The following is a 27,018-nucleotide window of genomic DNA, read 5'->3' as shown; positions in this document are numbered from 1 at the left end:
GACATCCCCATGGCAACAAAGAAAGACTTTATCTATTGATTTTTATTGATTTTCATTAAGGGAACAAGCACTGAAAGTACATTTGAACCTTCTTTGTTTACACGGACTTCCATTTTTCCTTGTTACATTTATCCAAATTGCTTTGTTGGTTTGTTGAGGAGCATGCGTAATGTTCTGAGGCCAACTTTCTAGGGTCAAGGCAAGTTGAATAGACCAATTATTTTTTTCAAGCAAAGAACTGAATTCAAGTTTGAAACTTGATTGAATATTCACTGTTGTTAGCCTGCTTTGGTGCCTCCATAATCTTAATGGAGCAGCCTGCATGGCTTTTTGCTTGGGGTTTATAAATCCCACCCATTCATCAGCTTTCCCTGGTATGTTAAAAAATAAATAAATAAATAAAAAATAAGAAGAGGAGAGGAGAGGCATAAAATTCTCCAGTTTTACCACAAACATCAGAACTTCCATAGCCTGCATGGTCTTTGTATAGACTCACTATAATTTGGTAATACATATTCGTGGGTGATCAACAAATGTTCAGTAAAATCTGCTGCATTATTCAGAATCTGCTGTAATTACAAGTAGAGTTACGCCTTCAGATGATTATCAAATTAATGACAGTATTATGCAATCCATTGACAGTACCAAAGCTGAACGAGAGCACACGCACGTGTAGGGGTTTTAAAAGGCTTAACATTGGGACTTTGAGAACAAAATGTTCACGTTTAGTGTTCTCGCTTTTTTTTTTTTTTTTTTTCTTTTTTGTTCCTGAGCTTTGAAAACTGTAAACAGTACACACTGCTTAGTTGGAGCCAGTGGTAAACAAACCATGCATACTCTGAGCAGAATGATATGAAAAGCAGGTCGGCAGTTGCATTTCTTATGCTAAATTTACGTCACAACAGGTCTGATCTATTAGATATTCATCACGGAAATTGGAATCGCGGCTTCGTGATGTGGGTCGGTTTATATGCACACACATATAACGCTTGACAGCTCGCAGATTACCGGGGCTGAATGAAACGCAGGTTCGACATAGCCCCCCCCTCCAGCTCTCTTCAGGGTATATACGTGCGCCACCGAACACCATGCTCAGTGTCTGCCGTGTCCAGCGAAACGCGCTGCTCTCCCTCCGCAGCCGAAGAGCACACAGTGTGAGTGTAGGTGACTTAATGAGACGAGGCTGAAGATTTTCTATCAAATCACTGGATATTATTTCTCGTCTTCTTTGTGTGGCGAATAAGAAGTCAGATACGTCGTTAAGAGAAAGCTTTGAAGTCCCCACAGTTGGGTAAGTATCGTGATGTTCTTTCTAGTTTTTATTCCGAGTCAGTCATGATGGGAATATTCATTTATTGACGTATGTGTGTATTTAGTGAATTATCAGCGATATAATAATAACTGTAGATTCATGTGACGGGGGGGGGGGGGGGCTCAGTGTCAGTGAAGCATCAACTCTGCATCATCAAACACTTAAATGGTGCAGTGCACACAGCTGTCTGTGAGAACTGCAGGTGATTTGCAGAATACAGTGAAAGCTCACTGAGTATGCAGTGATTAATCAACCTGCATGTACTGTCAACGATGGATAATTAAACAGGGATCACGTGTTTGCTAATAATAAATCGCACGTCCGTTCTCATTATTTGAAGTTTGTTGGTGTTTTAAGCACAGCTTGATTGAAGTGTTTGGTTTTCTCTCCGCGATCATTTGTCTTCCTTCACGTGTGTAACTGAAAGTGCAGAGGACATTGTGTGTTTTTCCCACAGTGTAACAGTAGAGAATTTAGAAGAGACTACGCATGCACATCATTATTATTTGTTGCATCACAAATTATATTTACGCATATCTGGAACAATAAATCACAGAGATTCAACCAAAGATCTGTCAAGGATCTCGATTCACCAGGACTTCACAGGAAGAGAGAAGCCAGTATGACTGTACAAAAGCAATCCAGCCTATGTCTCTCTTAGAGTAAATGCAAACAAGCATCAAGGCAAACATGTGAAGTATTTCGGGTATTTTGTGAAAGGTTTTTTACACTCTTAATAAGTGGGAGACTTTTTTATTATATACAAAGGGCCTACTTTACTATCTGTGCAGCCTAAATTGATAGGGTCTTTATAAAGAAAATGCACTTTGGTCAATGCAAAATATAAGTATGAAGGTCTGTGTCAAAAAAAAAATTGCTGCTCCACTGAATGTGTTTCCATACTAAGTCAGCATTTAAGCCTTTACATCTTCAGTTTGTTTTTTGATTTTTTTGTAAGAGAGAGAGAGAGAGAAGTAGTTCAAAGTCATGCTGTCCTCCACACAGACCTCCCTGAGTGTTCAGTACGCTCAGGGAGAAGTTCATGTCACTGAGCGAGCATCCTGGCTCTGCTGTCTCTCATTCAGCCTGCTGTTTGCATTTCCCATTAGCTTCTTGAGTGAGCTGTGCTGCTGATGTGACTGCAGTTAGAAGTCATAACGTACTTGCACCGTGAGAGCACTGCACATTTCTTTGCATCATGAAGTTGTCAGGTAAACAGGGTTTTTGTGAAGGAAGACACCTGAAACACTTTAAAAGTAAAACATTTAATATATTAAAGCATCATTAACATAATGTCACCAGTGTTTAAGACTGTGTCCTGCTCTTCCGATTGGCTTCGCTTTAAATAATATTTGCAGTCTGTTTTGAAGGCTGCATTTTATGCAGGGTTGTATAACCGTTGCAGGGTTGATATGAGTATTTCTTGAAGTTATTTCTTGAAGTTATGAAAGGTACTTTCAACTGGTTCCTATTTCATAATGGTTGCTCCACATGACATAACCCCAAAGGGATTTGTGTCTCCTTCCAGGACTGAACCAGGGACCTTTCAGTTGCTGTAATCCACTACATTATGGAGCCACTTATTTCTTTAAGCAAGAATTATCCTGATTTTATTATTTAAAAAAACTGCAGTTTATTCATACATGCCGCCAATAGCTAAATTGTTTTGTAAGTGATTGCTGTTGAGGAACACTGGCTTGATTTAATCTCTAAATCTGAATTCATTCCAATAGGTCTAAGTGAGAACGGCTACAGCAGCTCATCAAAAGAGAAACCACAGTAGGAGGCTGCTATGAAGAAAATGGACAACACAGCCACAGGCAACTGGATTGTTGATAACAACCATGACTCCTCCGCAGCGAAAAACTCCTGTCACCCAAATCTGAAGGTAGTTCACGTTCCAGGGAAAAAGTACCCAAACCCCCCAAGTGTTTTAACCTTCGTGGAGACCACAGAATCATACCTCATACCAAAACAATCTTAAGTGAGCTGAGAGTCACTTTTTGAGTTTTAGTTTTATTAATTTATGCTTTTTTTATTCTTCTGTTTTTGTTTCTTAAAAATAAGGCAAAGGTACAAAAACGTCTAAGCATTAAACTCAGAAGGACCTTCATTTCATTCCGCAATTACTTTATGAAGTCTGTAATTACACACAGGCCAATGGAGACTGTTGTTTACCAGAGAAAAGTCATATGAACATGTAGAAATGATTTCAGCTAAAAAGGACAAAGGGCCCCACATGTTTGTCATTTTCAGCGTCATCTGACTGGCCTAGAGGGTGCACACAAATCTCTCTGTCAAGTGGGATCACGTGTGTCTAAAAAACACAGAGTAGATCTGTTTGTGAATGCACCTATGTGTTTTCACATATAAGTAAATGTTACAGCTCGAGGTAACTCTGCTGTACTCTGAATTCTTCAGCCAGTTGACTTAAAAACACTTTATCCCACTTTTGTGTGTGTGTGTGTGTGTGTGTGTGTGTGTGTGTGTGTGTGTGTGTGTGTGTGTGTGTGTGTGTGTGTGTGTGTGTGTGTTGGTGTAAACTCATGAATGTTTGAACACCCACTTAAAATTTGAGTTAAGTGTGTGGCATGTAGGTTGTTAATCACCGTGCGAGGTTTAGTGCAGCAGCTCTCAGTGCCCTTTGTATTAAGTCGCTGTGAAAAAATGTCTTAGACAAAGTTTGTGCTTTAGTAAAACGGGGCTGAAAGGAGTTATTGTGCCTCTTTATTGGATTATGAGGCACACTGAGCAATAATTAAAAAGCTGCTTAGTGAACTACTTAGGTAACCACAAGAAACAATTACTGTAAAAGGAATTTCAGTCGTGACGCTTTTTTTGTCCTTGTGCTCTTTCCATTTCTATATAGTAAACCTGAAACAAAATCTCCTCAGTGGCAGGGCCCCTGGGTTCTTTAAAGTGCTAGGGTTTGTGGAGGGATTTTTCTTCTGATTGCCACATGTCTCTAACATCACATAGCAGGGTACTGAAGAGGAGAGTTCACCCATTAGTTGACCCTTGGGTTCAGGAAGAACAATGCTGTTTTCATTGTGGCTATGGATCACTGGACTGGCACATTTTCTGGGATATTCAAGAGTGTGTGGGAGTTTGCCCAGCTAGTGTAAATGTGCTGTGTGAACTTGGAGAAGTCATGACTGCATTTCTTGTGGTGTCCTGTAGGGGTTGTGAGTACTCAGCCCATTTATCATGGTAATTTTGTATGTTATGCCGTCATCAGGTTTTGAAACTTATCTGTTTTAATATTTTACACCCACAGGGATTTATTTTTAAAACAGGCTATTGATAATATTTATTACAATGACAATATGTTTCCATTAAAATGATATGTGTTGGTTGGCAGCGGTCTCCTCTGCTTTCACTATTTTAATCCCTTACAATGCAGTCTATGGTTACCTCACCTGTTTCCAATTATGTGCCCAAGGATGTGTCCGTGTCCTTGTGAGATTGGCTTCTCTAATCCTCCCTTTGTGACTGACTGTCAGTGTCCACAGGTGGCTGAGCAAAAGGAGGAAGGAGCTCAATACGCTCTCTGGCCCAGAGCATATTGCCAGCTGCCCTTTTATGAAGATGTATCTGCACTGCAAATTCATGTCATACATGCACATGTACACCCTCAGAGAAATGCATTCACATGCGCTGCTATAGCTCATCTAGACAATCTCCAATGTTCTGTCATAATAAAGGATAAAGAGACCCCAAGAAAAGAAATGCATTCTCTATATGTCATGGTAGTGAGATGTTTGGACTACTATCAAAAACCCCACAAAAAACAAACAAAAAAAACCAAATATCTATATCAGAGCCAATCTGCCTGACAGTGTTTTCTTCTTTCTTTTCGTGTCTCTGCAGATGTTCCTTGCATCCTTGTCCTTTGCCTACTTTGCCAAGGCTTTATCTGGCAGCTACATGAAGAGCACAATTACACAACTAGAAAGACGATTTGATATCCCCAGCTATCTTATTGGCATCATAGATGGGAGCTTTGAAATAGGTGAGTTTCTCAGTTTTGTTCCATGCATTTGTGTATTTACTTGCTATTTATCCATGTTTAAGATACTAATGCTGCAGCAAGAGTGCTGCAGCGAGAGTGCTGCAGCGAGAGTGCTGAAACAAGGCATAAAAGTAGAGAGGGATGACAAAGCTTATAGTTAGAGCTAGATCAGGTCAAGCTAAACCATGCTATAGGCTCAAGCTGCTGCGGACGTCCAATGTTGCACAGTAGTCTTCTCTAAGGTCTTTCCCTTGTGATGTAAAGTGCTCTGAGACCACTGTTGTAAACTTATCAGGACATTAATATTTTGGATACCATTGCATACTTGCATCTGCTTTGAGCTTTGAACAGTGCCATCTAACTGACTCTTGAAGAGTGAAAGATAGTTTGATGCTACAGTACAGTACAGGCTTGGAGTAAGAGGTTACGTAGTTACTGAACAGATTTTGGTCACCAGTAATATTCACTGTATGTACCTCAGAAAAAAATGGAACTACCGTACATTGGTTTCTGATAGGTTGGAACCACATTTGTCACACGTTGCAAAAACTCAACAAACAATGATACACAGGTACAACCAATACTGCATGTAGCTCAGAATCAGTGCTTACCCAAGATGGCACATCGTTTGTGTGATTTAGTTGATGAGAATTTTAATTCAATGTACAAATCATGGAAAAAAAGACATTATAGACCACTGATTCTGAGCAGCACATCTCATGTTTGATGCCTTTGACTCCTCTCCATGTCCTTTTCTGATCATCTGAACCCTGTAGGGAATTTGCTGGTAATTGCCTTTGTGAGTTATTTTTGTGCCAAGCTCCACCGTCCCAAGATCATAGCAGTCGGGTGTATTTTGATGTCTTTTGGAACGTTCTTGATCGCCATGCCTCATTTCATCATTGGCCGGTAGGCAAAGTGCAGTGTCTTAATGCATGCATCGCTGTTCACAAATTCACATATTACTTTGATCTCTGTAGTCTCTGATGTATTTGTGCTTCACATTGTGAATATCTAACAATACTCGATGCTTTCTCCCTTCCCTTGTTTAACAGTCACATTGGTATTTTATACGCAGCTATAAGATCGAAACATCAATTAGATCTTCAGTGAATTCAACCAATAACCTCTCTCCATGTCCAGCAAGCTCACCTGAGTCCTTCGGGGCTGGTGACACACCCTCTATACTGCCCTCTAGAGGTAAGACAAGCACTAGTATGTTGTTTATAACAGTAGATTTAATGTGTGAATATGGTTTAAAAAAAATCAGCAACTTTTCCTCTATTATTACTAGACCAACATGTGCATGTTTTTCATGTTTGACTTCCAGTCAATTTTGACAGCAAAGTTCTGCTGATGATTATGATAACTAGCACACACCCATGCTACTGTATTATACAGTTTGGCTGTTTGTGCTGTTGGACATGAAAGACCGTGATGACATAATATATCTTGTAAAAGTCAGCTTTTTGTGGATATAAATGAGATGGCATTGTCATGAAATTAAAATGATAGATAACCTTCAGGAGCCTAAGATAAACCTGTGTGTCAAGTTTAGTTGCTCAACTTCAGGAGGAGTTGGTGGACAAACAAACACGCAGACATAGAATTTGTGTTTGAGATAAATGGACTTTTTATGATTATGCAATATTTTTCATTAATGTTTTGTCTGTTTTTTGTTGGATTAAATTATAATGTATAGTTTTTAGCCCATCCGGCTGAAGGACCAATGAACTTAGGCCGTGGCCAGTCCTCCGTCGTCCGTCCATCAGTTTGTCTGTTCACAGTTCACACGAGTCCTCCTGCAGTATTGGTCAATTAATCTTCTGACAATCTCACAACAATTGCCTAATGGGACTTCATCCAAAATGTGCTCAAGGTCAAGGTTACAGTTGCTGTTTTATGGCCAATAACCTGTGAATTGTGATGGATTGTGTGGCCGTTCAAAATAACAAAGTTCAAAATAACCCAACAGGAAATGCTACCAGGAAAACACACTTCTGGGAAAACAGGAATCTCAGGAAACATAGAGCAGGGGAGCACACAGCTTAGAGGGACAACATGACAAAGGGCAAAGGGAGACTCAGACAATAAATACACATGGGAATGAGGCTTAGGAAAAAGCAGGTGGGAAACACATCGGGAACAAATCAGGGATAACAAGGGACGTTTCTATGTCACTGACATTCTGGTTGCTCTTTTTAAACCACAGGCTGTGAAAAAGACTCCAGTGTTTCAATGTGGATCTATGTCCTGCTGGGAAATGTCCTGCGTGGGATTGGAGAGACTCCAGTCCAGCCTTTGGGAATCTCCTATATTGATGACTATGCACAGTCTGATAATGCTGCTCTCTATATTGGTAATACACCTTTGACACAGTTGATAGTTTTTATAGCAATTTCTTTTATTAATCAGTCATTTTCTGGAGTGTTATTTAGAAATTAGAAAATTTGGTACTACTAAAGATGAGCGAACCTTCTATAGATTTCCATAACAGGAATATTCTTGTTTCATTCTCCTGACATATTAGGGGATATTGGATGTCTTAAAACTTGCTAAGCTAAACTTAGCCCAAAAAGTAAGGAAATTTGTGTTTGGTTGCTTATTTCTTTGTTTTAACAATGCTTCTTGGCAATAAATCTAACACTGTTGGAAAGCCTGTTTATTTCCCTGAAATGGTGCCACTTTTTAAGGAAAATGCATTTGTGGGTTGAGTGGCAGAGTTGAGTATGTGGGTTGCGCCTATGAAAAACTTGCCAAATCTTCTCTGTCAATGCCAAACAGCTTATTCTGCTACTGCCTTGTCATCATTGGAGGCAATCTCAATGCAGAGTGTTTTTGTTGTATTCTCAGGTTGTGTCCAGACAATATCAATAATTGGTCCTGTCTTTGGGTACCTGCTGGGGTCGCTGTGTGCCAAGATCTATGTTGACATTGGATATGTGGACATGGGTGAGTAAACTATCATCTAACCGTTACCTATAGCTAAAGGATGGCTGTAGCCTCCCAGGCTGAAAAAAGAAGAATGTGGGTTTTAGGACCTTTGAATTTGCTTCACTTGTCAGAACCACAAGTTTCATCCACACAGCTATGGGTGACATAAAATAGGATATACCTATTCTCTGTAAGCAGTCAGTGCAACTAATTAAAAAACAAAAAACAGTGTAGTTGTTGATAAATTAGTCACTCCCCATCACTTTTTAGAACTGAAGAAGCCTTTTGGATGCGAGGTGAAGCATCTTCAAGAACCTAAAAAAGATGTCATATCCAGTTCCCTGCAACTCAAACGCTTAAGACTTTCCTTGAATTCTCTTACATAATAAATAAATAAATGAATAACTTTAGTAAATGCATAATAATGGTCAATGACACACAGATAAAACAAAATGAATACACTAACAGTGCCAATACTGTGCTTATCCCTTCACAGAGACTATCACCATTACTCCTGGTGATGCCCGCTGGGTGGGTGCGTGGTGGCTGGGCTACCTCATTGCTGGCACCATCACTCTCATGTCTGCCGTTCCTTTTTGGTTCCTGCCAAAATCACTGCCAATGCCTGTGGAAAAGCACGACAACAGCTGCACTCCAGAGCAAACCAGGTTTATCAAAGATTCCCCAGTCTTGAAGCACAAGTTTAGACCTGAGGAGCCAGCTAATTTACATCTGATGGCCAATGGTAGGATAATAGTCACAGCACGTTTTTCTGAAAGAAAGTTAATTTGGCATTTTCACCGTATTGTTAAACTGACTGTATGCAGTTAATAGAATCTTAATGGATCTAAGACCTGTTTTACTGCTATAGTAGATATAGCACTGTCACATTTCTGTCACAAATACAAAATGACTTTTATGAACTTTATTTTTTCTGGTCTATGTGAAAATCTGATGCAATTTTAAATCCAAACGTGTTTGTCATAAATACTGATACCCCCCAAAATTATTCATTCATTTAAACATCTTTTCACAGAATTTTTGCCCACATTGAAGAATCTCCTTGGAAATCCCGTGTACATCACCTACCTGTGCGTGACTATTGTTCAGTTCAACTCTCTCATTGGTATGGTCACCTACAAGCCTAAATACATTGAGCAACATTACGGTCAGTCAGCATCGAAAGCCAATTTTCTCATGGGTGAGCAAAATATTTTACTAATTTATAATGTTTACTTCATTTAGATTATTTTGTAAGTGAGATCTTTGTAGAGCTAAAAGCTTGCTTAGAACTAGTGCTGCTTGGCTGAAAAGTACCTATTTAAGGATGCAAAGTGATGTGAGCTGGATGGTCATCATAAGAGTTTCATGAGCCAGCTTTTGATCAATTTTTTATACTCTGACTCCAACTTCCCTCTTAAGTAAATGCTGCAAATTCAAGATGACAACCTGGTTTACCGCAGTCCTTGGGCATTTTGAAATGACAGGCATTGATTTAAAAACACATAGGATAATCAGACCAATTAAAATGTCTCCCTGATGCGACTGGAGACGAGATAACAATATTGCTCTTTTTGTTCCCATAACCGAGTGGGTGAAGACTGTACTGGATGATGAGAAATGCATTCCAGATCCTCTCAACCACCATAACTCATTTTCATCTTTCACAACATGGCTTAAATAAAATATAAATGAGAGCACTTTGATATACATGAGTGTTCTGACTTTGATCTCTTTTGGCGAGTGATGTTGCTGCCTGATATTGCCTGTTTAAGTTGTTTCTTGATTCTCCATCCATTTAAGAATATGTTCTATTTTGCGTTTTTTTAATAGGCATGATCAACATACCTGCTGTGGCACTTGGGATGTTCTCTGGAGGAGTTGTGATGAAAAAGTATAAGCTGACTATCATGGGAGCAGCTAAATTTGCCTTTGGGACCTCTCTACTAGGCTACTTTCTGTCACTCCTTTTCTTTGCCATGGGGTGTGAGAATGCTAAGGTTGCCGGCATCACAGTTTCATATGCTGGGTATGTAATCCCTGTGTACAGTTTTCTTATGTCCCAGTGGACTAGATAGCCATCAAACTGGGAACCCGGTTTGGAGACTAAATGGGAGCTGCTTCTGGTTGCTTCCTTATTCAGAAAGGGTCACCACAGCAAATACCCGCATATTTGATTTGGCAGATTTTTTTTTACACCAAATGCACCTTTTTGACACAACCACCAAGGGATTTTGTGTGTGTGTGTGTGTGTGTGTGTGTGTGTGTGTGTGTGTGTGTGTGTGTGTGTGTGTGTGTGTGTGTGTGTGTGTGTGTGTGTGTGTGTGTCCCAGCTCAAACTGGGGATCTTTCACTTGTTAGCCAAATGTGTAAACAACCAAACAAAAATCCTGGAATTGCAGATTTGAGACAATATACTTAATAGAGTTTTGTTTATGTTGTGTTATATTTATCTGTCTCTGTTTGCATAGTAATGGCTGGGGTTTCTTGTCTGATCAGTGTTTCAAAAGAGTTAATAATAGCATGCCTTTTTCTTATGTCACGCGCAGAGTGGAAAGCTTATCTTCTCAGGAGCGGTCTCTCTTCTCTGACTGTAATTCGGATTGCTTGTGCACAAGGAGAGAGTGGGATCCAGTGTGTGGCGAGAATGGGATCACGTACGTGTCCCCGTGTTTAGCTGGATGCAACTCCTCCACTGGCTTCGGCAAGAACACGGTCAGATACACACCCACTACCTTTGTGAAACTTGCATATTTTTCAGTAAACACAGCATGATATTTAAACATGATTCCCGTGTGTCATTCACAGTTGTCTGCAAAATAGAGCAGCATGTGACATTTCTGTTGTATTTCCATAACTGTTTACCAAAAGGACAAGTATTACTGCTGTGCTGCGGGTCATTTATCATTGATTAACACCTTGTTTTTTTTTCTGTCAGGTGTTCAACAATTGCAAGTGTCTAGCAGTGGCTAATACCCAACCAGGTAACCTGACAGCCACTTTGGGCCAGTGTCCACACAGGGACAGCTGTGACAGGGTCTTTCCATACTTCCTGGCTATGTCTGTCCTCAGTTCCTTCATCATCTCTCTTGGGGGTACACCCGGCTTCATGCTGCTCGTCAGGTCTGTCAACAGCCCACGTTCTACTTTTCTGCCTTAAAGCCACTTTTTAGTGTCATTCTTTAAATGTTACCAGATTAAAAGTTGAGTTGTGTCTAATACGCCAGTGTTGTTTCTCAAGGTGCATTAAACCTGAGCTGAAATCCCTCGCTCTTGGAATCCACACCTTGGCCACTCGTACCCTTGGTGAGAGCTGCCTTTGGTGTTCTTGGCATAATTTCAGGCTCACAGATATTTCCTTCAAGCTGATATTCAGTATATCGTATGTAGTGGGCACAGTTATTGGAATGATGTTTGTGTATAAGGAAATGAATCTGAAGATTACCATTAAAAAAATGCTAAAATTTTAAAAGGTCTTATATTAAATGAACCCTTATTTTTTAATACCAAGTATTTAGCCTAGTTTGGCTAATTATCTGTTTACTAGTATTATTATAAATATTATAAGTCTAAATATCCTGTTATTGTAAGGAATTTTTTTAGATTGTATATCATGTTGAGGCAAACCCTGAACCCTGTTTGTAATATGAAATAAGTTACTATATGTATTTTACAACAGCTGGAATACCTGCACCTATATACTTTGGAGCCATAATTGATACAACCTGCCTCAAATGGGGATACAAGATGTGTGGAGGAAGAGGAGCTTGCAGAATATATGACACTTCAGCTTACAGGTAATTGCAAGAAGGCTTTATTTGCAAATTTTGCATGCAGTTTCTTTGGGGATTAGCCAGCCTTCAAACCTTTGATTTAGTGACCCTGTAACCAGCTTTTGCACAATAACAAAATTGTTATCGCTGATTTATTTAACCGTTTATTCAAAAATGCTAAACAGTTCTTAAATGTACACCGGTGCGTTGAAAAATGAAAAGTGAAGACAAATGTTAACAACTGCCAGAGAAAACCAGCGACTCTCAAACTTTTTCCGGTATTAATTTCTTTTTCTTACTCCCAACTTCACAAACCAAAACAAGTTCATGCCCCACATCACATCTTTGTTTTGTTTTTTTGGTTTTTTTATCATTAATGATTAAAAAAAAAAAAAAAAATTCAAGTTGAATTTTGCTTAGATGAAAGTCATCATCTGAAAAGCACCATAATTTTTCCTTTAAAAAATCATATTCATTAAACCTAGCTTCACATCATATTTTTCAACTTGTTGTTCATGTTCCACTTGCAGTGGTTCCACAGCCCAACATTGGGGCCCTCCCCACAATTTTGAAAGCCACCGGACTACACACTGTCAGCACTGAACTGATTATATTAGGCTACAACTTGCAATCTTCTTACCCTTAAAATGGGACCAGATCTGAGACCACTCACAGTCAGGTGCCACCTTCAAACCGACTTTGGTGCATCAAGATGATGATAAATCAGTATTAAGATGGAGTCAGGCTGCTATCAGTTTGTGATTGAAAAGGGTCAACTGGCAATTATATGCAGTCCGTTTGTGATAATATGGTGATTACTGTTATAAATAATTGAAAATCACAAATCTGTTGCCATCTACATGCACAGAAATTTACATTCACTACTTACAGTTGTGGTCAGAAGTTTACACACACTCATCATGACCATGAATATTATGGTAATTTAGGGGTTTTAATCATTTCTTTAAGCTGTTCTTTGTACAGCATACATCTTGGCATAATCTTTTGATAAGTGGGGCTGAAGGTTCTACACTGTCTTTTAACTTGACAAGACCAAGGCTTATTAACCTCTCATTAGTGATCATGATTGACTACAATAGGTAGTTTCTCTTTGCCAGCACAAAAGCATATGTTTGACAGCTCTCTATAGATTGACCAATGCTCAGAACAATGGGAAAGTCCAAGGAACTCAGTGAAGATCTGAGAAGGAGAATTGTAGATGGGAAGCTGGAAAGGTCGCATGGAGACATTTCTAAACAACTGCAGATTCCAAGATCATCAGTTCAAACAACTGTTAAATAACAAGTTATTTAGATGTGTCACCACTTTGCCAAGGTCTGGAAAAAGGCTGGCACTCTCACATAATAGGAAATTGGTTAGGATGTTCAGAAACAACCCAGGAACTGCAAAAGCTCACGCCTGCCATGAACCAGAAACTGCTGGAACACCAACATCACTGTCCAAAATGAAGCAACTTTTACATCCCTATGGACTGAGAGGGTCCTGAGCAAGAAGGAAGCTCCTGCTCCAAAACTGACACCTTCAAGCTCGACGGAAATATGCAGCTGTCCACATGGAGAGGCTAAATGTGAAAAAACGTGGCTACACAAGCCAAAAATTTTGCTGTGTAGTGGTGTGTGTTTGTTTGTTTACGTGAGTTAGTAAGAGAATGTGAATCTCTGTGTCTCTGTTGCAAAATGAACTTTATAATGAGGGTGAAAGCCACAACATTGCCCCCAGAAGCCAGAAGCAGACAGAGAAAGACCCAGGAGACCCGGGACATCCCCAGCCCCCCAAGAGCATTGAAGACCCAAGGCCACACATTCTAATTACAGCCACATGCCCACCCCAGCAGAAGGGAGAGGGAGGCCCAGATGGAGCCTCCCAAGCCGAAGGGCAAGAACCCCAGAGAACCAGAGGCAATGGGGAGCTGGCTGCCCCAGAGGCCCCCCCCCTCCCCCCCAAGCACAGGCTGGCAGCAGAGCACTAGAGGGCCCCACGTGCCTGAGAACAAGCCGACACCCAGCAGAAAGTTGTTCACCCAATTCTTGTCTTGTAAAATTACCATGACATTCGTGCCGATGATGAGTGTATGTACACTACTAACCATAACTGTACATTGAGAGAGTCTAGCCAGAACCTCACAGATTGGAAACAGATATTACTCCAGTGACTGCAAAATGACATAGGCGCTCAGCAACCTTGCTTTCATGGAACCAGAATTCAATCAGCTGGTGACCAGTTGAGTCAAGTACTGTATTGCAAAGAAACATATCGCAAATGAGTCGTGCTCATCTGCACAGACTGCCACTCAGACTGATTACATGTTGGGAGTCTGTCTGCATTTATAAATTGGACAGCAGTTATTTGGAGACCTTCACCAGTCTTTCTGAGAGTCCATCAGTCCGAATCAGACCACAGTTGTTTGACTGGCTGCTTCTCACCGGGTGACCTGTGCAATTGCTTTGCGATCAAAAGTGGTGACCCAGGGTGATGAGGATGTTGCACGCTCATCCTCTGGGTGATCAGCTGGTCACCACAACTACTTGCAACTGGTTGCTGAATGCAAAAAAATTCAATACAATCACTGGGCCATCGCCGATTTTACCTAGTCACAAGGAGGTTACAGTCTTATTTTAACTCTAGAGCCATCAGAGAGATTGCAGTATTTACCTGTAATAAATACAAAGTGCAGTAATTTTACCTTTTCTTTATTATGACCCCTGTCTCTGGTAGAGAGCTGAGGGTGTGGAATTAAAACATATTTTAAATTAACTGATAGAAAACGCTATCCATACAACTTTGAGAGGAAAAAGTCCAACTGTGACTAACCTTAAGGGATTTGTTGTTGTTTGACTTAGGCTTGCTCCAGACCATTGTACAGTGCTTGCACTCTTAACTGTACTGTTTTTCTTTTCTTTTGTTTTTTTGTACAGGATAGTGTACTTGGGTCTGACTTTGGGCTTGAGAACAGTCTCCTTCTTTCTTTGTATTTTGGGATTTGCTCTACTCAAAAGGCATATTAAGAAAGAGGAGAAAAATATGCTGACCAATGGGAGTGCTGAATTGGAAACACTGAGGAAAGAGGAGAACAGCTCTATACATTGTGAGCAGTTTATACTGGCCTTGGACTGCAATCCTGACAGAGAGACTCGGTTGTGAGCCTCAGCACATCTTCTTTTCTTCTGACTCAGCCCACCAAGCACCTCACCTCACATGTACTGAGGAACACACACTGTGGACATTTTTCATAGCACACAGAGTATATATTTGTAAAGGATTTGTGTAGATGTACGGCATCTGAAATAAGTCATTTTATAAGCAAAGTCTGATATTTCTGGAATGTATATGTATTTGTTTTTTTTCATGACTGGAAGACTTTCATAGGAAAAAAAAGAATGTAATTGTGCTGTATTGTCTGTTCTTCATTTTTTATGATTAAACTTGATAAAATCAGATTTTGTATTTAGCATTTAAGATGCCTGAATATGATGGTTAAACTCATCTTGTGTTTTGTGTTCAAGGCTTTGCTTTCAAGTCATGCATATGCTTAACAGGTCTGTTCACTGGACCTCACACCTGGTTCACAAGTGTTTCTATTTGTGACTGAATAATGGGTCTAGGGGTAGATCAAAGCTAGGAGCAGCCCACTGAAAGGTTATCTCATTTGCACTTCCTGTGCAGGTAGAACAGGAAGCATTAATTTGGCGAGCTTACTGTGTCTTACAACATCAAATTAAATATCACAAATTCTGCTGCTGTTTTTATTTTGATAGTCTAAGTTGGCTTTGCTAACAAGGCATTTTACAAAATGTACCACGTCTATCTGAATGTACTATTACACACTACAAATAGTCACCAGGCTGTCTCATCATAGCAGCGGTTCAGGATTGTTTTCAGCATGACAAATACACAGTCTGGGAATGCATTATTCAGTTCATCCATCCATCCGTTCTCTTCCGCTTATCCTTTTTAGGGTTGTGGGGGGCTGGAGTCTATCCCAGCTGTTATAGGGCGAGAGGCAGGGTGCACCCTGTACAGGTTGCCAGCCTGTTGCAGAGAGACAACTATTCACACTCAAATTCACACCTATGGGCAATTTTAGAATCGCCAATTAACCTAACCCCAGTAACTTCATGTCTTTGGACTGTGGGAGGAAACTGGAGTACACAGACCCGGGGAGAACATACAAACAACACACAGAAAGGTGGAGTCAAACCCAGGCCTTCTTGCTGCGAGGCACCAAATAGCGCCAAATCACAACAAATAGTTGCCTTAATTTGCAAAGAGCACACAATAATTATAGAGAAGACCCAATAGTCAGAATGACCCCCTATGACAGTGTTTAACAAACTGTGGGGCACAGGGTCATGACAGGTGGGGCTCCAACAACCTGGGAGAAAAGTCATGCGGTAAAAATGTTGAACATAGGATTAATTCTCACAGCGAAACAAGGAAATTAGCACATTAGCAGGTACGTTATCTTAGCGATTAGTGAAATTCTCCACCGTCACCATCTTTTGTGATTGCTTTGCTATCAAGACGGACTTCTCCCAGACCTCAATTTGCATGGGGTGTGAAAACATAAGTGGGGCATGATGGAAAAGTTTGAGAACCACTGCCCTATGAGCGAGCGCTTTGCAACGGTGGGAAGGAAAAACTCCCTTTTAACAGGAAGAAACCTCCGACAGAACCAGGATCAGGAAGGGGCAGCCATCTGGTGAACGGCTGGGTTGAGGGAATGGAGACAGGACAAAAGACATGCTGTGGAGGAGAGCCTGAGATTAATAATGAATGATTCAAGCTGTATATAAGAGTATATACCACATTTCAGAGTTGTGTATTAACAGAGTGAAAAGAGTTGACTGAAAAAGAAATACAGTACTCAGTGCATCATGGGAACTCCAGCAGCCCAGGCCTATTGTAATGTAATGGGAGTTTATTATTCATCCTCATGACATCGATCCATCATCAGATTATAGTACAGTATGTCAAGATGAGGGTTTTCCTCCCCAAGGTCAGTTCATTTAGAGCCACAAAAGAAGATTTTTGTTTCCATCTTCTTATTTTATATTTGACAGTATGGGTCTGAATTCCCAAACTGTTCCTAGAGGTAGTGGAGGTAGAATAGAATAGAATAGAATAGAATAGAATAGAATAACGTTTTTATTGTCACTGATAAAAAACAATGCAAGAACAATGTTAAAATGGTGAAATGCAGTTTAGCATCCCCTCTGCGGCAGTGATTTAAAAAAAAAAAAAAAAAAAAAAGCATATCCCATTCAGAGCAGAGCAGGGGGTAGAGGTGGTTTTCAAAGTGGATTCCAGTTTTGCAGTAAATAGCAAAGGTTATATGAGATTTGTTGATAATTGGCTGAGCCATCAGATGTTGCTGATTTTGGCTAGCATAGAGATCCAGTGAGAATGCTGGTGAGCTGGACTTTGTGGACACAAAATGTAAGCCCAGTTTAGATCCACATTTGCTCTTAAAAAATATCACTCATCAAAAATATATGTTTAAATTAAATATAAGATTTTTATTTGTTTATTTTTATTTATTTATTTAACCTACTAAAAAGAACAATGAAAACAGCTTTACTTTCATTAAATCTTTATCAATAAATCGAAACAAAGTTGAGAGACTGGTTGACAGGCAATCACAGATTGTTGTCAAAGCACCAACTTTACACTTATAGAGTCATGTAAAAAAGGTTTTCACAGGTGTTTATGCAGCGCTTTGAAAATCTAAGCACACCTTTACTGAACCCTTATTTGGCCATAATGCAGCGCCACATTTGGTGAAAACCAAACACATCAGCTCATACCAACTGTCAAGCACGGTGGTGGAGGGGTGATGATTTGGGCTTGTTTTCCAGCCACAGGACCTGGACATCCCGTAGTCACTGAGTCAACCATGAACTTCCATGTATACCAAAGTATTCTAGAGTCAGTGCTGCAACGGCCCATTCAAAGTCTTCAACCTGCATAAATGTATGCCAGCAAACTTCACCGAACTAAAGTGAAAATAAGATGGAGTCAAAATTATTCCATAATGATATAAGAGACTCATAAAGTCATACAGAAAGCAATTACTTCAAGTTACTGCTGCTAAAGGTGGTTCTACGAGCTACTAAATCATATGGTGTGATTAGTTTTTCACAGGACTGCATTGGGTGCTGTGAAAACTTTCTTATTCACATGACTGTGGTTACCATAAAAGTTTCAGTAGAAAAATTCTGTATATCATGTGTACACAGGTCTGTATGTGCTACAGTAGCTGAAGGTTGTCTAACATGTATGTTTTCAAGAAAAAAAATCAATACTAAGATTAGCAACAAGCACATGTCTCTGATATTTTTCCCCATTGAATTGTACACTATGAAAAATCATTACAGTTACACTTTGTATTTATGACAGTTTAGCAGTTCATATAAAAAGAAACAATGTTCATAATGAAGAGTTACTGGAAGAAACACTCAAACACAATTTAGCTATCACACTCAGTTCAAACTTTAAACAAAAATTAGAGTTTTAAAAGATAATAAAACCGCAATGCCTGGTAGTGTACTAGATATAGCACACAGTCCAGTGAAATAAGAAGAAAAATGTAGAAGGAGACAAAACCTGAAAACAATCATTTGTTTTCCAGTGTTTACTGATCCTTTTTATCTTCAGCACTCTGTAGATTCTGTGGATTAAAAACAGAATCAATCTGGGATTAGTAGCGTGTACACTCGGGAGATATTCTGTGATTTGTGATTGTGATGCGTTACCTGGAGTTGATTGTGTTCTCTGAGCAGTCTATCATACTCCTGAGCCAGACCTTTGGCTTGCCTCCTCATCGCTTCAACGTCTGCATCAGACTTCCGAGCAGCTACACACGCACACAAACCTCACAGTCGCTGACTTGGATTACATCATCACCAGAACTCTTTCATCCAACCAACTGACCAAGTGAACTCTAACTCTAACATGCTCTGCAAACATAGGTGCATCACGTCATTAACGCACTTAAATGAGATCACTCACCTTCCTCGGCAGCCTTCAGCTGACCTGCCAGCTTTTCAACCTCCAGCTTCAGCTGCTGTTTTGTTTCTGACATGGATTTTTCCTTTTCCAGGAAAGACTAAGCACAAAAGATTCTCCTTAATTATTATGCTTAAGCTGATTATTTGAAGAGCAGATGACAGAGCACACGCTGAGTAGAAATCATGGAAATCACAGTGTGGTGTGTGCCTACAGTATATTAAATATGTGGACATGACCCACAAACAAAACAAACAAACAAAAAATTATTTTATTACGTTACTTGACTGAAAAAACAAAAATAAAAAAAATGAACTCCATTTCTCACTTGCTTGAGTGTCAGTTTTTCCTCCCGGTGCTGTTCGGCTGCTTTCACAGCCTCGTCTATCTGCGCGTGAAGACCTGCGCTGTCCTCCAAGGTGACAGCAAACTGGTTTAGCAAAGTGGCAACCCGACGCATGATACTGTGTTGAGGTCACAGGATAGAAAAACACAACAAGATAAGAAGAGTATTTCAAAAAGAGAACTGTGGAGGGTGTGCAGATGAATGTGAGTGAGCATGAAATAAAATTACACTAACAGCCAGAGAAAGAGAGAGAAGCCAGATATGTAGAGGTTCCTCTGGGCTCTGAAAAGCTTCATATGCACGTGGTCATACAAGTTTGGGTTCACTTTAGCATCTTGCATGGGCTCGGGACCAGAATACTTCTGCACCTCACGCAGGGCATCTGAGGGTGGACAGACACATGACTACTTGTTGTAACTATTTAATATCTGTCACACAAAGGCGGTTACTGTAGCTCACAACAGCTTGCTTACCCAGGAAAAGAACAACAAGGACCATTATCATTGTAAAAAAGCATTTGTTCCAATAAGGAGATATCCAGCTCCATATTCTCCAGCTGAAAATCAAACGCCATCTGCAAAGTAAATGCAAAGTAGATCTGGTGAGTAAGGATCCCGGATGCACTCTGCTGGTTATTTGTGTGAATTGCCTTTTTAACAGGGCTTTTTAAATCATTATTATTATTTCAGAAATTGTGCTCCTTACAGTAAGTAGCTAAATAGACCTTTGATTATGATTTGCTTTTAAAATGGCCTTACCTGCGTGCTGATATGAAGGGCAAACACAAGATAAGGTTGACTGTAATCTCAGCATATAGGAAGAAAGCCACCACCGTCCACTGCAGAGTCATTGTGACTGTGATTCTCTGAAGAGATCAGCAGACTGAACCATGGGTAGCATTTTACACTTGAGAATATCTGCTACACCTTCATCAATGAGCACATTTGTCCAACAGATATTAGCTTTATATATTAAATTACAATTGGCAGTGGGTGTGAAAGTGGCAAAGTACTCCTCTAGTTTTATCTAATTTTTTTTTGTCTATGAAACCATTCACCATAGTGCAGCATATGCAAGCCTTTTACACTGACTTTTTTTGAGCATGCATATAATTGTGTCTACAGGCCTCTACAGCAGGACAACAACAGCAGCTATTCAGCCCTTTACTATAAATGGGGCTTTCATATCAAGATTTATCCTTAGTCATTTATGAGCTGCTGTTCTGAATGTTGCTCAAGAGCTGGACTATAGACTATATTGAAACTATAAATCTATACAAAGCAAAAATATACAGCTGTCGTCTTACCGAACAAAGTTGTATGGTGCAAAGTAGGTTATTGGAAAGTCCAGACAAGCACACATGCGCTCACACGCAGCTCACGACAGCTGCTGGGGAACTTCAGAGCACCCACAGCTCTAAATAAAACTGCCCGTTGTCCTCATTAGGGAGTCCCCTTTGGATTCCATCAAAATCTTTAAAGTAACTAAAAAAGTTTAAGTCAACAGAATGATTGCAAGAAGTTGTTTTTTGTTTGTTTTTGTAATGCCATTATACAAAAATAGCCCAGTGAGAATATAGAAATCTCTACATAAATCATTATGCAAATATGGCTGCTGTTTGTCTCAAATATTATAATTAAAGACAAACGGTCTCTGTATTTGCAATTTGTGCATGAATATGTTGACCTTTCTTAAAGAGCATTTCCGGCAATGAAGGCATCAAATAAACGTCCACAAGGGGGCGATGTTGACCAACGTTAGCTGTTGCACAGGTCCCTGGAGGAGGAAGCCTTGGGTATATTTTGCAATTACTGGGTTAAATTCAATACAAAAAAAAAAATTGCTCATGTGATAATCAAATATACAGACATTAAAAAGTGGGGATAAAGGGTTCTATTTCCCAACCAACATAATGTAAGTATCCGCAAAATGGGAAATACAAGCTCATTACAAAAGCTAATTGATTTCTTAGTTGATAGAATTGCTCTTCTTTTGTGTAGCCTTTAAAAAGGCTTTTGAATTTATTTCATTTTATTTATTTATTTTTTGGTCAAATTTCAGCTCCTAGCACTATTGTGCACATTCCTCCCTCTCCAATGTACTCAGCTTGCAAAGTGTATTCACATGGGCTTCCTCTGTGAAAGACACTGAGCTGCTATCCTCTTTGACTGCATCTCTCGGGAGGGCTGAGGAGCAAAATGTTTACAGCTGCACCCTGTGATAGCTTTTTGAGAGCGGGTAAATGAGTATGGCAGAACTGAATGTGCTTTGATTGCTCTCCTCTCCTCATTGTGTTAGAGGCTACACCTACTATAACTGTTTGTACTCACAATACATCTACAGGGAAGCATTCATAAACATGACATTATGTACGCACACCAAACATTTTATTAGAAACACCTGTACAACCTACCTATTCACACAGTTATCCCATCAGCCAATCATGTGACAGCAGTGCAAAGTAGAAATTCATGCAACTACCAGAAATAAGTAGCGTGATTTGTTACATGATTGTACAGATTACAAATGAATAAGCTGATAATGCAAGAAAATAAAGGTCAAGAGTTCAGGCTTGAGTGGCCCAGCATCAACATTTACATGCAGATGGATGCAAATACTTCATATTTCCCTAATTTCAGAGTTTAAGTATCATATCTAAATACAAACCTTTTGCCTTCCTTCAGGCATTTTCATGTGACAAACATAAGCAATATACCTTGTTTCTCTGACATTTAAAATCAAGGCTAACTACAAACAGCTACCTTGCCAGGCTTCCAGTCCCCTGCTGTGCACAGCATGGTACAGTGAATGACAGGAAATGATGCCTGACAGATGAGGCCCTGACAGATCTCCAAACTGCTGCATTTGAAAAACAGAATTTTTATTAAGCTGTAAAAAAAAAAAAAAGACCCAGATACTTTCACTGTTTGGGTTGCGAGTAAACTTACCTAAATTGTAAATGGCTATATAAGGTCACATAACGTGTTTGCATTTACTGCCAATCACTGACTCGGGTGATTTCATGGCAAAATTGTTCTGTGGTTGGTTAGAGCAGATCAGAAATGCTATCAAGCTTGGAGTTGGTGATCTTGATGATTTCAGCTCTCACTGAGATCGCCTCGTTACATGCTAGATGCTGAGAGAGTCATCGATGCAGTATTGAAGAACCGCACCAGCCTCACAAAACCCAAGGTGCTCTCTCTCCCCCAGCTCAGTGTCCTTATCCAAGGACATGTCATCTGGGCTTTAAATTTCCTTAAAAGCATACTTTCCTGCCTCAATTTCCTGTCAAGCCGAACCAAACTCAGTATTTCCTTACCTTTGCTGAAAAACAGTTCTGAAGCTCATTTCACACGACTCCCTAAGAGCTTTCATTTTTGGAACTGCAAAGATTTTTGTTATTTTTCCCCAGCACACTGGTTTCCAGACTAACAATCCCTGGTATGATATTTGTTTCTGTTCTCAGGTGTAGTGAGCACCATAAGCACATTACAGCCGTAAGAATTTATTTGGTGGCCCATTGTCCTTAATATGGATCAGTTTAAGTAAAGTTTGTATTTAAGCCAGTCCAAGAACAGACAAAAAGGAGAGAAGACAGCGATTCAGATCATGAATACACATGACTGCAAGCCTGATCTGGAAAGGAAAAATAAGGGGATGAATATTTTAACACAACAAAAGAGACAATTTCACAGAGCATGCATTTCTTGTTATTTTTTGTAATATGTTTCAGTTTGCAAAGTAACACAAACCAAGCATGATAAGCCATTACAGGTTCAGAGAATTCACGTAATGTTCCTAAAAAGGATAAAAGACAAAAAAGTTTATTTTGATTCATATGAAGCTTCTGCGCAAGGTCAGTAAGGAAGCTTTGTAATCATTCATTTGTTTGCTTTCCCGCTGCTAGTCTGTTCTTTACATTGCATCTGCTTTCCCACGCTGTCAAACTCAGTGCTGACATCATTGCTGTAGTCCAATCATCTTCTTGCCCACCTTCCCCGAGCCGATCATCCTCCATTCGGCATACTTTATATCTCACTGCTCATCTGTCATTCTCCCTTTCAGAGTCATCTGTGCAGCGCACCTCCTCCCCATCTCCACCTCACCCGAGCCACTCAGTGCTCCATCCAAGCCTCCATCTTTATCTTCACCACCACCAGTGTCTAGACTCTTGATTCTGTCTAGATTCTGTTCTGCTATGATGAGCCATCGGAGTCTAATTGTATTCTGTAAATCAATAAATCAATAAATGTTTAATTCCTTGTAAAGATCTTTCCTTATTAAAGTCATGTTGCCTGGCTTTACTGTAGTTCCATTTTGTCTGGGTAACACGGACCATGAATTCATAAACAGCTGTTTTTATCCTTCTAGTCAAATTGCTTTTTAAAACTAGGGATTGGCAGTATGACAGAAATATCGATCTGTGTTGTTTCTATTAATGTAACATGATTTAATCTATAAATTATATCACCACATAGTTCAGCTCAGCTCAGACTCTGTTGTTTACAGCAGTGTTTGCAATACATGCAGCACAGGAGAACTGTGAATAGCAGACCATAGTAGTAGTTGCTAGCTGGTAACTAGGTTTTGAAATATACTGCTGGAAAGTTAACATACAGTACAATGGCATAACATATTGTGTATATAAAAAATACTGGCTAATATGTGGACATAGTCATTTTTAACTTGAAATCAACTAATTTTTCCTCTCTTCTATAAGACAGTGAGGTGCATGTATTTTTTTTTAGACACAAATACTTTTTTTTGTTATATTTGTTATTTTAACAAGACACATTCCAGTCACATTTATATGATGAATGTGGACTAAATGTGCATACTTTCAGCTTAATTTAATTAGACAAAGAAAAGCATTAGGTATTCACAACTGCACAAACACTACACCTGTGTTTAAATTCCCACAAACACAGAAATTTTGCAACTCTGTTGTAACACCAGAACACTTGGAAGGGAATGGAATCTAAATTTAAAATGTAGCGGCCAATTTGGTCGGTATTGAATAAAACCGTGTTGTGCCAAATTCGATCTATCGAGCTCTGTTAGTGAGCTTTGTTATGGTGGTCTCACTGATATCTTTCCATGTGGGGGAGAAGACTGGTGGTATAATCACCAGACAGCAGTCATCACTGTGAGGAGAACTGGAGGGCAGCAATTTTCTCTCTGCTGTCTACCTTCTCACACGCAGTGGTTGACACTCTGTCATTGCCTGATAAACATTTGGACTGATATGTGGCTGTGTGCACACATCATATGGGCATAGCAGCATATACTGTCATACACACTCACACATTTAGGGCACACACAATGCTGAATAGATGGATGGGCATGAACATGTGCACACACACACAATTGGACTCTGACTGACACACACACACACGCGCACACACACCCTGGGCATATAGCCATGTCAGCGCAAAACTTGTGACTTCTTTTTGTCCTTCACAATTTTGGTTCTGAATGACAAGAATGTGCTAGTCAGCCCTTTTGTCTGAGTCATGTTTCCCGAAGGATGAGTAAGATTTCACAAATTCATCACATGTAAAGTTGCTGCAGTCCTAATAACTACGCTTAATAAATAAGCATTTCTGTAGTTTCTTATTTAGTGTGTGTGCAAGTTGCTTACCCACATTAACCCCTCTGGATTTCTTTGTTCTCTGACAAACAGTGGATTTTAAAGATGAGCACTTGTGTCATTAAGTGTCTGCTTTCTGTTGATAACAACGGGGAATATTCACCGACACAGCACTGTTTAAAAGGCAGACGGTGTTTTATTTTTTTCTGTATCTGATGCCATTAAGGTCATGGGAGGTGGAGGTTATGCTCCGCTGTATCTGTTTGCCTTTAATTCCTGCTTTCCTTTTTTATCTCAGCCATAGATTTTCTTGTACAGAGATTATAGGTTTTTATCAGAGTCATATATCTTTCAACTCTATAAAGTGTCCTTCCATCTCACTAAATGTGGCTTGGTGAGAGTTACATTTGGAAAATGACCACAAGCAACAATTTGTCAAACTGTGCTGGCTGGTGTGCTCAATACACTTTCTTCTTCTCTACAGTAGCAGAATTACAGTTGAGTGTTCGCTGACCTAATGCAATAGAGGCTCCATACGGACAGAGTAATGTGATTTCCTGGGCTTTTATTCTGTGTCTGCAGCTAGATAGAGAGAAGCCCCAAAGAGATGCCATCTGAATTGGGGATGGCTGTCGGAGAGAAGGCGGCCATTGAACAAGAGATGGAAGGACATAATGCATGTGATAGGGACAGCGGCAAGCTGCTGCCTCAGTGTGGACTACAGATGAGAAGGACAGAAAAAGGACTCACTGGGGTCAAGTGATTATTATAAGGTTCTCAGTGAGGCATCGTTGAACCTCTGCTACTCACTGTGGTGGTGTATTGACCTCATTTTTTTCTGTGCTGTCATTGTAGGTTAGAGGTGTAGTGGCAGCTATCCAATGTACCATATACAAACAAAAAGGAGAAAAAAGGAGACCCATGAGAAACAACTGACCATTAAAATTGTACAGCTTTTGTGAAATTTACTCATCAAAAAGAGCAAGAAACTCAATTGTTGTTGTTTTTTTGATGAACAACAGCTGCTTATCAGTATGGAGGCAAAAATGTTGTTGCAGGTCACTGCCTAACATCCAACACATTTTTACAGTGTAACCAAATGCTCTGAATCATGTTTTTGTACATGTTTAATTACATTTTAGGAACCCATGGCCTAGCTCAATGTAGGTCTGGGAAAAAGGTTAAAAAATGTCAGTGTTATAGATAAGCCGAAGACAAAACATGGTCCACAATATTTGTGTTTATTTGTGTTTATTAAACCTACAATGTGTTTGAAAACAATAAAAGTAAACGCATCATCAGCAGTGGTTCTCATCTGTTCATTTATTGCAGCAGTTACAAAGAGAAACAGGTGTACAACAATAGCAAAACAATTTAAAGAAAATAATAATAATAATAATACAGCCCTGTCAGTAAGAAAAAAATATAAAATTTTACTGTTTTTTGGGGGTTTTTTTGTTTTTGTTGTGTAAGAAAGGTGTCCACAGTCATATTTAACTACTGTATTAACCCACATATGGAACAAAAATTCTTTTTTAAAAATTTAGTTTGAAAAGCTGGAGTTTGTCATATATTCAAGGACTGAGACATCAAATGGAGAACATCAGATTTTGTGTTTGAATGGATAACCGGTGTAACATGGTGTGAAGCAAGTGTGAAGGTATTAAGATATAATTGTAGCCTAAATGCTGCTGGGTAGCAAATGTTTTCGAGCCTGCTTATAGTCATTCCTTCAGAATCAGTCACCACAACAGAGTGCATATAAAATATGGACATACAGTACCGTGCAAAAGTCTTGAGCCGCCCCTAATTTTTTTATATTTTGCTTCCAAGGAGCCAGACTTCCTTGTAATGCAATGACTGTAAAGGACTTTCAAAGTTTTACTTTTTCACTCTTTTTCAGTCCAGTCCTTGTACCTGACCATTTTCATAGGAATGTCTGTTTGTTTGTTTGCCTGTTTGTGTGTTAAACAACTTAACACTGACCTACAGTTTGAATCATTCAACCATAAAAAAAAGGCGTCT

General features: G+C 39.6%; 2 protein-coding genes across 2 annotated transcripts; one reads left to right on the top strand and one right to left on the bottom strand.

Moving 5' to 3' along the window:
- The first annotated feature begins 1,117 nt into the window (after positions 1-1,117).
- LOC115781679 (solute carrier organic anion transporter family member 1C1-like) lies at positions 1,118-15,619 on the top strand. Its single transcript, XM_030731477.1, has 15 exons — positions 1,118-1,291; positions 3,046-3,200; positions 5,183-5,324; positions 6,101-6,233; positions 6,403-6,524; positions 7,537-7,683; positions 8,178-8,276; positions 8,755-9,003; positions 9,295-9,459; positions 10,092-10,287; positions 10,808-10,973; positions 11,197-11,381; positions 11,500-11,564; positions 11,938-12,055; positions 14,968-15,619. Exons 2-15 carry the CDS (start codon positions 3,105-3,107, stop codon positions 15,191-15,193), a joined length of 2,109 nt encoding a protein of 702 aa, XP_030587337.1. The 5' UTR covers positions 1,118-1,291; positions 3,046-3,104; the 3' UTR covers positions 15,194-15,619.
- A 2,958-nt stretch (positions 15,620-18,577) lies between these two features.
- Positions 18,578-20,757, bottom strand: LOC115782195 (B-cell receptor-associated protein 29-like). The gene is made up of 8 exons (XM_030732259.1): positions 20,710-20,757; positions 20,162-20,268; positions 19,877-19,977; positions 19,638-19,785; positions 19,386-19,521; positions 19,061-19,157; positions 18,805-18,905; positions 18,578-18,719 (listed from the first exon to the last, which is right to left on the bottom strand). Exons 2-8 carry the CDS (start codon positions 20,251-20,253, stop codon positions 18,684-18,686), a joined length of 711 nt encoding a protein of 236 aa, XP_030588119.1. The 5' UTR covers positions 20,254-20,268; positions 20,710-20,757; the 3' UTR covers positions 18,578-18,683.
- Positions 20,758-27,018: the final 6,261 nt, after the last annotated feature.

This window comes from Archocentrus centrarchus, chromosome 6 (genome assembly GCF_007364275.1).
Source record: "Archocentrus centrarchus isolate MPI-CPG fArcCen1 chromosome 6, fArcCen1, whole genome shotgun sequence".
Lineage (NCBI taxonomy): Eukaryota > Metazoa > Chordata > Actinopteri > Cichliformes > Cichlidae > Archocentrus > Archocentrus centrarchus.
The sequence above is the reverse complement of the archived record's forward strand: the minus strand, read 5'-3'. Positions and strand labels throughout refer to the sequence as shown.